Source organism: Danio rerio, chromosome 25 (assembly GCF_049306965.1).
Source record: "Danio rerio strain Tuebingen ecotype United States chromosome 25, GRCz12tu, whole genome shotgun sequence".
In the NCBI taxonomy this organism is placed as follows: Eukaryota; Metazoa; Chordata; class Actinopteri; order Cypriniformes; family Danionidae; genus Danio; species Danio rerio.
In genome coordinates, this window is record NC_133200.1 from 39442858 (window position 1) to 39454982 (window position 12125).

General features: G+C 39.5%; 1 protein-coding gene across 1 annotated transcript in view; it reads right to left on the bottom strand.

Annotated features, from left to right (window-relative positions):
- Positions 1 to 726: 726 nt before the first annotated feature.
- Positions 727 to 12125, bottom strand: part of wwox (WW domain containing oxidoreductase) — a 345467-nt gene continuing 334068 nt past the window's right edge. Inside the window, 1 exon segment of the mRNA NM_200913.1 lies at positions 727 to 1488. Coding sequence (NP_957207.1) covers positions 1297 to 1488 — 192 coding nt within the window. The 3' untranslated portion in view covers positions 727 to 1296.

The window sequence follows — 12125 nt, forward strand, 5'->3', positions numbered from 1 at the left end:
CTGATGGTGAGTGCAGTAAGTGACTGTATTATCATCAATAACGTTACTTGTTAAGCACAAAAATAACATACAAAAATGAAATCTTACCTATAAAAAGTTCTGCCTTTGTTTGGTTGTTACTACACCGGTACACAGTGCTAAAGTCCGGCATCTTCAGATTGTCTTTAGTCTTGACGAGTGCAGTTGAATGACTTTTGTCCTGGGAGCGCCGTACAAATGTGGCGGAGGTATTGATGTAGTGTGTACTGTATGGTGTACAATGCAAACATTTTAAATCAGCTGTGTCTTTGTCTTCCTTTACAGACAGTGCAACACTGGAACGCTTCTGGCTTAGGGTGACCCACGGCTCCAAGACTGCCACAAAGCACAACCTCTCCAAAATCAACCCCTGAAGAAGACCACGGTGAGGAGGAAGATGATGGAGGATCGAGAGAAACCACAAACCCTTTATCAACCTGAGTGCCGTTCCTCAGCCTTACCCACAATCCCCTTTTATCGACTCTACCCACGATTTCGAGTCAGACGTCTCGCTCGCGACGAAAAGCAAATTAGGAAACATCCCTGCATGTTTGATGATGCAATCTGGACACTAAAAAAAGGATCTTCCTCCAGATATCTCCGCTGACGGCCCTCGTACCAGATGCTGTTTTATCATACTTCACATTAGCCCAGGGTTTTATAAAAAGAGGCCAGACGGCGTAAAGAAAGACAACAGCATTCACATCCTTTCAGGAGAGCATCATGTATATTGTGTACAGGATATCAATACAGGCCTATTCTTAGCAATGTGAAGACACCACGATTTGTAAATAGTTCACAAATTGTACATTTCCCGCATTATGTCTTTGTAGGGTTACAACATTTATTCGACATTTTTATCTGTACAGCAGACGTAAAGATTGACACAGATCTCCTAACAAGTGTTTGTATTTCCCGCAAGTGTCCATTTAAACCATATAGACGAGCCCCTCTTCTTTCCCTCTAAAGACAACTCAAACGTTATTGCTTGTTAAGGAGACATTTATAGAGTGATCTAGACCTAGTTAAACCCTAACGCGGGATTGAGTGGCTACGCCTGCCTTTGAGAACGAGAGAAACGCAATTGAATTGAATCTCTCGCTGTCTCTCTGCATCTCTTTATCTGCTGTAGACGACCCTGCCCATGTGGTTCTAGCTTCCGATTCCCAGATAACTTCCGAGCTTGATTGCCAATGTCCTTGTACAGTTTATAATCGTTTCTTGCCCCTTCAAAACAATGATTATGCTAAGCCTGAATCCGACGGTGTTGGTGTGTTGTCAGAGCACCTGAGGAGGGGTGGACCTCTCCTGGACGAGCCTCTCGCTGAGTTCCCACAGACTGAGGGCAGCTGCGGGGTCTTGGGCTTGCGGGGAGGGCAGGCATCGGAAGCAGTTGTTGAAGTACATCCCGCCGATACCCTCCAGCTCTGGAGCCACAGCGCAGTAGACGGTAGTGGCCGCTCCCTGTTGCTGTGAAAACAAACATTGACAATGTCTGAGGGCTGACAGGTGGAAATAAAATAGCAGGTGATGCTCTTTCAAAGGGTCAGGCAATACCAAAGACATCTCTAACCATTGGAAACTTGCTTTTCGTCCCCTTTTGGAACTGATGGGGGAACTGCTTGTCAAAAGAGATCCAGTTGTACATCGGACACATGTCTGTCAACAATCTGCATGCTGTCGTATAGGTACCTGCCAAATACTAGTCTAGAAACCGCCGGGATGAGCCGGTTGGAAGTGTTCAATTCTGGCAAGTTCTATAAAAGGTGGACTCAAGCTGTGTCTTCTCTAGGGTTCATTGGTTTAGCAGGAAAACAACTGACCAACTGACAAGCACTTGCCGGTATTTCTACTGTAAGTAGGAAAAACGGGATCTAATATCTCAGAAACTGGAACTGGGAAGCACTCAATTGGCAGGTTTATTGTATATCTCTTGTACGCCTGCCAAGAATCACAGACAATGATCAACACACACACACACATACGAAAACAGTATAGTTGTAGATACTGTACATAGCAGAAAAAGTGCTTTGGGGAAGTCTTGTAAAGACGACTGTGGGGCAGCCTGCCAAAACTGTCTATTCATCTCATGTCAAAGGGATTTCTGGATGTCACAGAGTCAATGGGGACTTTCTGTCACTGCTGGAGACACGTCTGCACTTACACACACACACACACAAACAGATTTAAATCCTAATAAAAAGGGATTCAGCACAAAGATATCGAATGGAAAGAAACTCAAGATAGGCTGGACATGCATATCCCATATCACGCTATCCTCTATAATGCAGTGTCCTCTGCTAAGGTCCGTACACACTGAAGTCATCACATTATTAAAATGCTTCAAATTTGTTGACCACCAATGGAAATACAGGCACAAAATGCATTACTTAATGCTGGGTTCACACCAAACGTGAAATTATCTGCACAAGTAAAGGACACAAAGTTGATATGTGAATAGAGGGGGACTATCGTCAGGTGAATGACGGAGAACATGCGTCTGCCACACAAGCTCAAATAATTGAACTCAAGTAAACAATTCACGAGGGGACACTAGAGCGAGTGACGCGGTGCTTTGAGTTTGGTGTGAACCCAGCATATATCTGCATTATTAGCACTTACTGTAGGCTTTCAGTGTGGAAAACTCTAAAGCTATTACTTGAATCTGTTTTTTTCAGATGTCGAGGTTTCTAAAGGTAGTCATTTGACATGCTGGACCATCTAAACAATTCCCAATTGCTGTCTTTGCACATTAAACTAGACACAAATCATCGCAATATTCAGCTTTGACATCTTAAGTCCTTTAATATTATGGAGTTCAGCCAGTGTTCAAAGGCCAGTAGGGGTGTAACGATACACTCAGCTCACGATACGATGTGTGTCACGATATAATGTTCACGATTCGATATGTATCACGATATTTGGAATAATAATTGAAAATTAAACTGAAATGCAAATTTTACCGAGTAAACTATTTTTTATGTATTTCTTTTGTTTCAACTTGTTAAACTGAACCTTCTTTAAGAAAATAAATTAAACAGGCCTGTCCCTGGAAAATAAAACAATTTAAAAACTTCTTAAAAGACATTATTGAAATGACAGAGACAAAATTACGGAACAATTTAAGTAAAGGTGCAAAAAAAATAAGCTTTCTATTCAATTGAATTTAACAGTAAGAGCTTAAGGCTTTGCTTGGTCACTTGCGTTTTTTGTGTGTGCAAACAAAATCCACATTTCCAGGTATTTAATTCATATTTAATTAAATTCATTTAGAGATATCTCTAATTACAATTGTGACTAGTCAAAACTCATTTAGAGATATCTGCAAATATTTTTCAATGGAAGTCAATGGAGGAATATGACTAGTCATAATATATTTGCAGATATCTCCAATCTGATTTCATACTAGTACAATTGTAATTGCAGATATCTCTAATTGTCATTCTGATTAGTGGAATTATAATTATGACTAGTCATAATTATCTCTAAATATATTTATGGATATTCAGAACAAGGTTTAAATGCTAAAACGGCTTGCCATACGTGCGCATCTGTCATAGTCCGCCCTCTGTAGTAAGCTCACGGTCAGCTCACGTCATGTGTGATTTTGCGTCCGCCAATGCATCATTATATGAAGACAGAATGATATTTTAGGGTGAATTGTACCTTATAAATACAGTATGTGACTCTTTCAACACCATTAGGAGGTATCCATGTCGCTGTGCAAAGTATGTGAATCACTGTGAAGACTTTAGACTCGTCCGCTTTTTGACACACATACTGGGTCAAACATAGCCTAAGTTTTAAAGCAATGACTGTACAACCGAAATGTTGCCAGACGTCTGATTTTGAGAGGATGGGCCATCCTCTATTTCAACTTCACTCATCTTGGTCTGCTAACATTACTGCTGCTGCAATCTGAACTCACGTGCGACAGCAGGTGGAACGTAGCTCACGTGCAAACAGCTCAACTAATAAGAGAAAACGGACGTCATATCGTAATCAAATCGTCATAACGCCACCATGCATATTGAGACATTTTTGCATCGCAATAAATCGTACAACAATAAATCATTACACCCCTAAAGGCCAGTCTAGCAATTCCATCCTCGACGCCTCGTGAATAAAGTTCTCATGTAATGTAAAAACCACTCATTTGGGCCGTACACTCCTAGAAATAAAGGTTCGAGAGCTGTCACTGGGGCAGTACCGGTTCAAAAGGTGCATAATCGTAGCTAAAACAGGGGCTGGGTTCAACGCTAAGGATTTCTTCTACCGGCCCGATTGGGCCAACGGTTCAGATTTTTACTTGCCCTGCCAATAGTTTCACTGGCCCCACCAAAAAAAGAAAAAGTTAAGGTTACAAAAATGCTCACAACATCCAATCAGATAAGAGGAACCCAAAAGCAATATGGTGTTTACAACATTACAGAGAAGGTAGCTTAAAAGCACATACTGTTTCTCGATTCTAGGACTGTAATTGACAAATAGTCGCAGGCAACTTTTGTGACAAGGCGCTATGAATCGGGCCAGTAACAATCCTGTCTGCACTCTTGTCACACTAGTCCTTATTGTTGAGCCCTGAGAGGGTGTCCAAACTCAATCCTGGAGGGCTGATGTCCTGCATAGTTTAGCTCCAACATCCTTCAACACACCTGCCTGGAGCTTTCTAGTATGCTTGATTAGCTGGTTCGGGTGTGTTGAACTGGAGTTAAAACCTAAATATGCAGGACACCGCCCGCCAGGACAGAGTTTGAGCACCCCTGCGCTCAAGGGTCAATATTGGTACCTCAAAGGTGCATTTGGGTACTAATATGTACCTTGAGGTACCACTGTGGACTCTATAGGTACTGCCCTCTCGTACCTTTATTTCTGAGAGTGTATACACACGAAAACATCCCCCATCCCCCTGCCCATTCAAGCCTTGTGTGTTTATTTCATTCATGCCCTCGGGTTTGATTGTTTACACAAAAACAAATGACTCTCCACGTCTTACAGATGCTCTGCACTTTTCCGCCTGGCCGATCAGCGTCTAATTGTCAGGGATGGTTGGTTATCCCCGGTGTTTTAACTGTCTTGGGGAAAAGAGGGCTGAAGATACACGGGAAAAGAAAAACATGTCAGACAGAATTAGAGCCGACGTGCAGTTCAAATGTTTCCAGACTGGTCTTTTATGTCCCTCCTCTCGCTGAAGAAACCATCCTACGCTACTTCACTCGCGACGGCAGGAAGTTAACTTCTGTTAGATGCACATGAAATGGACGGCCGCTTTATCTTCAAATAGTGCAGGAGCATCTCAGATCTGAAAAGAAGCGCAGGCCAACGTTTAGGAGATCGTCTGGCAGACGCTCGGAGAGACGTGCACCGATGGCCAAGTCTTTAAACAGACGCAAATACACAAACAGTACAAAGACTTTGGCTCATTTAAGGAGCCAAATCAACAGCTGTAGCTCAAGCTGGCAAAGACTGTGACAGAACGCTTGTTAGAAACACACACACACACACACACAGACTGGCAGGAAGAAAGCCAAGGCTGTAGTCAGAAATTCAGCGAGCGAACTTCCCCATTTAACTCCAGTGTGTGTTTGTGTGTGTGTTTCTCTATCTGTGTGTGTGTGTCCGGCCGCGCGTCTTTTGAAGTACACAGATGCTGCATGTTGCTTTGGTTAGCGCCGCAATAAACATGACATCAAAAGGATGGATCTTTCTGGAGTCTCACCTGCTTTTGCGGTGATAAGTTAATACATATTTGAAGCCGCGAATATGAAAGGACGCGAGATGTCACTCAAGCCCTCGAGCGCACCTAATGCAGTGAGTCAATATGCAAAGATGCACTTTATGGATTCACCGCTCTTGTAATTACGTTTAATGTTGTCATATGCACAAAGAAGGTGTTTGCACTCTTTCAAAGCTGTGTGAAATGATTTCCCTGGTTATTACCGCCAGCTTTTAATAGGAAAATCAGCTCGACGCTCAGCAAATTGCACAGAAGCTTCGATTAGCTCATTAGGAATAACAAATGTGCTCGCAAATCCAGACGCGGGATAAAGGTTTAGGAACTATAGAGATGCTCTGCGAGTATTGATTCTCATAATGCCCCAATATTTTACACCACGTGCTCTAAGTATGTTTGCTAACAAGCCTGAGGTGGTTGAGCTGGTTTGGCATCCTGGCCAAGCTGGTGTTTATCTGGTTGGCCATCTGCTCTTCTGTCCGAGTATTCAAAACCAGTCAATCCTGAGCACCCAAAACCAGCTTGGTATCTAGCAAACAACCTCGGGCTAGCTAAAGAAGTCCTCTTGTTCCTCTCCGTGTGTCCTTGCTCTCACCTCACCTTGATTGGAGTACAGTGCCCACCGGCTCAACGCTGATGCACGCCTGACGAGCGCACATGCTCCATTGCAGCACAGCACTTGGCTGCTGCTAATGCCTTCTGTAATGACGCACTGTGAAGACTAGCGTGACTGAGATTACCACCGCTAATGGATGTGGAGTGTGTGATTTCAGCGCTGGCTAGCTCACTGCTGTCCCTCAGCCAAACAATAGGCTGAAATGAATCCGTACCCTCATCCAAATACATCTCTCGCCCGCTTCCAAAGCCCGCGCCGTCTTCCTAACGCATCCGAGAACACATGCTTAAATCCCAGCAGCCCCGTATCAGAGCTGCGCCAACTGAATAGGGCTAACGCCGAGCTAGCGGCTAGCTTAGACGACTTTATTACAGAAGTAATCGCCATCTGAATTACAGCTTTACCCAGAGATGCTCGATTGTTCAATTGGGGTTTAGCGCATACGCTTTATTAGAACTTTGAATACATTCCCATCAAGCTCCCTCTGATGCATCCTCACTAAATATAGATCTGCGATTGATCCATTGAGGCTCTAGACTGGAACACCATTTCCTTTATCCGTTAGCAGCGGGACAATAATAGGCTTTCCAGCCATGAGCCTCCTGCTTGGGTGTATTTAGCTGTGGGAGATGCTGAGATTGGATTGTCAGACTGAATAAGAGAACATGGATCTTATTGCCGTTATGCTGAACCTCCTGGCGCTTGACCCTGACGGGCCTTTTGGGCCGATAAGCTTTATGATAAAAGGCATTAACATGCTGGACCAGGTTCTGCTCACATTTATCAAGAGCTCAGGCCAGAGGCAGAGATAGCGATGGAGCATCTGATCAGTTAAAGCTGTGCTTCTCCACTGGTTTTGCTTCAGGACCCAAGATCTATCACTGGATGTGTCTCGATACTGTAAGACACACAAACATCTTTCATTCTGTGGGATTCTACGTGTTTTTTTTAAGTTTGTTATCAGAAAAAATACATAGTTTTGCCTAAAAAAATAATATAAAAATTTTTTAACTTGAATGTTTACAATGCAAATCCAATTAGATCCACTTATTTGGTAAACAAAGCAAGTCTCTCATATAATGTCTCTACTAAAATACAGAACAAATAACTTCACACACTGTATTGCACATAAATCTTATGAACATTTTCATATCAGTCAATATTAATACTGAAATTAATTTTAAAAACTGAATTAATATAAATTAACACAAGTAAATAAACAGACTCAATGGGCTAGAAATCTGCGGATTACTGTGCGCGCAGATTCCATGGGGGCCTACACATTGCATATGATGTGAAGAAACTGTTTTGCAAAGCAATTCACTATTTTAAAGTGTTGGAAACAGCACAGCCAGTGGCCAACACAGTGTAACTGCAACAAAACTCATTCAAACATATTGCAAAGTTTAAATTAAAAGCATACCCTATAGATAGTGCCAGACAGACCCACACACATTTATCGTAACTAAATATGTAATATATTAAATTAAAAATGATATTAAAATATTTAAACTTATTTAATGTTTACAATGCAAATCCAATTAGATCCACTTATTTGGTAAACAAATCAAGTCTTTCATATAATATCTCTACTAAAATACAGAACAAATAACTTCACACATTGTGTTGCACATAAATCTTATGAACATTTTCATATCAGTCAATATTAATACTGAAATTAATTTAAAAAACTGAATTAATATAAATTAACACAAGTAAATAAACAGACTCAATGATTGGCTAGAAATCTGCGGATTACTGTGTGCGCAGTTTCCATGGGGGCCTACACATGGCATATGATGCAAACTATTATTTGGTGTAAAAACTAGTGAAGAAACTTTAATGCGTACACCAACCCCACCCCTAACCCTACCCCCAGTGACATCACTCGTAGAAGAAGTGCAAAAAAGGTGGAGCTCAAGCTTCAGCTCCCCCTCGCTGGAGCTCAGCTCTCCTCAAATGGCTCTGCAGCGAGCACCACTTGAATCAATTAACGATTTCAAAGTGTTGGAAACAGCACAGCCAGTGGCCAACACAGTGTAACTGCAACAAAACTCATTCAAACATATTGCAAAGTTTAAATTAAAAGCATACCCTATAGCTAGTGCCAGACAGAATCACACACATTTACCGTAACTAAAAACGTAATTTATTTAATTAAAAATAATAATAAAATATTTAAACTTTTATTTAATGTTTACATTGCAAATCCAATTAGATCCACTTATTTGGTAAACAAATCAAGTCTTTCATATAATATCTCTACTAAAATACAGATCATATGACTTTACACACTGTATTAATTATAAATCAGATGAACATTTTTATATCAGTCAATATTAATACGGAGAATAATTGAAAAACTGAATTAAAATAAATGTACACACATTAACACAAGTAAATGAACAGACTCAATGATGGGCTAGAAATCTGCAGATTTCTGTGCATGCAGATTCCGTGGGGGCCTACACATGGCATATGATGCAAACTATTATTTGGTGTAAAAACTAGTGAAGAAACTGTTTTGCAAATCAATTCACTATTTTAAAGTGTTGGAAACAGCACAGCCAGTGGCCAACACAGTGTAACTGCAACAAAACTCATTCAAACATATTGCAAAGTTTAAATGCATGCAATAAAAGCATACCCTATAGCTAGTGCCACACAGAATCTCACACATTTATCCTAACTAAATGTGTAATATATTAAATTAAAAATACCGATAAAATATTTAAACTTTTATTTAACGTTTACAATGCAAATCCACTTATTTGGTAAACAAATCGAGTCTCTTATTAATTAATTAATTTAAAAACTGAATTAATACAATTTATAATTCGCAAAAGATCCGAAAGGTTTCATGAAGCAAAGAAACACCAGTTGAGAAGCACTTCTTCAATAATAAAGAGTTCAATGACGAAATCCTCACTAGCTAACCACATTCTGCGCTGTACAGGTAGTCAAACCTTTAGGAATACACCAAAACCGTTAGATCAGGATTACAGCAATACTAACAACCAAAACCAAAGCAAATAAAAACCAAGAGCAAACCTTCCCAAGGCCAAAAACGGACTCAAGCTATTTCCACTCACTCCGCAATAAGTCCATTTATCTCGTTAACCTGCAGAAATATTTAACGTCTTCCTGTATCAAAGGCAATTTTTAATATGTAACCTCATGCAGATCCAAATAAGTAGTTTTGTTTAGCAATAAATGCGATGATAACGCCGTATGCTAATCAGGCATGATAGGATAAAGCAGGCATTGGTTGCTTGGTTTCAACGATTTTGCGCTCATCGTGAAATCCCATGCTCCGCATTGTTGTATATTTAACATCACATACGTTGACGGTGTCGTGTTAGACGTGTTTAATATGTCCAGTAATAAAACGACCAATGAGTTTCCTCGTTAAAATGACGCCCTCATCACGCACACCTGCAGAAATCTGTATCTAGTGTACAAATCGTGATTTGATTCCTCTTTTACCATCAGTATTGGAGTTCTGTGCTGAGTTTGTAGTTGGCGTAGTTTATTTATTTCCACTGTAGTACGACTGTCGCTCTACAGCGCCAACAAGCGTGATCGTCATCCCAATGCAATGTAGTGTATCTGTCATAGAGAGCACCGCGAGGGAAACACAAGTGATGACTATTACTGGCTAACAGTGAAATCCCTTTGTTTCTACAAGAATAAAGGTTGTGTTGAATTTGCCGTCATTGCTGCATGTAATGTCCTAGCCCTAGCCCTAACCCGAACCCTATTTAAAAAAAAAAAATACAAGTAAAAAGACCAAAAACAAAGAATAAGTGTGTAAAAACTCTCCGCTCTGTGTTGTACATACATCTGTAAATATCGAACAGCTATGCATGCTGACACTCTAGCAGTTGTTTCAGGTACTTTTATAATCCAAAACCGCATATGGCATGTGCTAAAAATACACACAAAAAAAAAAGTGAATTAAGGAAAAGCAGCATAATAATAATAATAAACCGATTGGTCAAATAAACATGATCTCATGAACAGATGTGAAAATATTGTGATTTATTTGTTTTTATCCGCCTTTGTTTTTGTGCTATACGCAGTTGTGTGTCATCGCTGCAGTGTTTTCCCCATGTTTCTTGTTCTCCTTCAGACGTTCTGTACGAGGGTTGAGGCAAACACACATCATTCTGGGAGGAGGAACAATGGGAACTGTCTGGATTTTGAACCATGGCCCTGCATTTGCAAACCAACCTTCATATGCTCACACAACTGTTTCCTTTCGTTTGCCAATAATGAAGAATATCCTGGTTTCTTGACGACAACAGCAAAACTAAAGTCCTTTTCTCTGTTTTGTTTTGTACATACTATGTTACCTAGTCTTGTGGCCATGCGGGGATCGACTCGAGTGAAACCCAAGCGTTTTGCCTCAGCCCTATGCAATGACCTGTACATTCATGACGAACCCAGAGACTATTCTATGAAGGAGATCATGGGTCAGATCAGTGGAGGAACAGGGACTGTTTTTTAGGAATGTTTATTTTCAATTCATGACGACCATGATAGCTGGAGGTGTCTGATTTTTAATCTGTGCTAAAGATATTTTAAATTTAATAAATAATCATTGTAACAAGATGTTCGGTGGTTTGGGTGATTTGTTACACACACACACACACACACACACACACACACACACACACACACACACACACACACACACGAACTGACATTAAGGTAAATTACACCTTAATTTTTCGTACAATATTCTTCAAACTCAATCAGACACCAATGTTCCCAAGTTATTCTATCCTAATAATGCAAGATGATAAACCAACATTGGTTACAAAATAACGTTTGCGATGATCTTGTTTTGCTATAATTGAACAATTACACCAAACAATAAGTTACTGTAATTAAGTTAATTTTCCACTGATAAAGTAAAAGATCACTTTTCATTTTTAGGTCCTTTAATTTGTTTTATTTACTTGCTTAAATCATGTAAATAATATCAACATCTCTGTATAAATCAATTCAGTATTTTCTAGCATTGTATTTTTTGCAGAATAACCCAATTTTCCAACTAAATAAGATTACGTTTATATGCAATATTTCACAAAATTATTGTCAATATATGCATGAAATATGGTCAATAATTTGAAATATTTTGTGCTTTGGTATTGTTTAAAATTTAAGTGTTATTTTTTATTTACTTAAAGAGTTTCTATCGTCTGTGTGTTGGGATTTATGGAGATTTTTAGCTTTGAATCAAGTAATTCAATTGTCTAAAAGAAAACTTAAGAGTAACGTAATTAGAAAAGTACTTATAATACAATTGTGATAGTTTTAAGAAGTCTCAAACTATAGCAAACATTTCATTAAAGCCTAATTTTGGCTAAATTGCCTATTTTCAGATGAAGAATATAAACACTTTGGTAGTCTTTATATTTCAGACATACTGTAATTTTGTAATTTGTTCAAATATAATAAAATTGCAATTACAAAACCAATTATCATATCAACAAATAGGAACAATATATTAATGCTTTGTAAAATAAAAAAAATTAAAAAATTGTCTTGTGTTATTAATAAAGGTAGTGTTGAATTGTCCATCAATGCGGCATGCAATGTCCTAACCTGAACCCTATTGGAAAAAAAAGTAAACAAAGTCTCGCTTCATGGTAAGTGATCTGCCTTGTATTATTAATAAAAGTTGTGTTGAATTGTCCGTCATTGCTGCATGCAATGTCCTAACCCTAGCCCTAACCTGAACCCTATTTA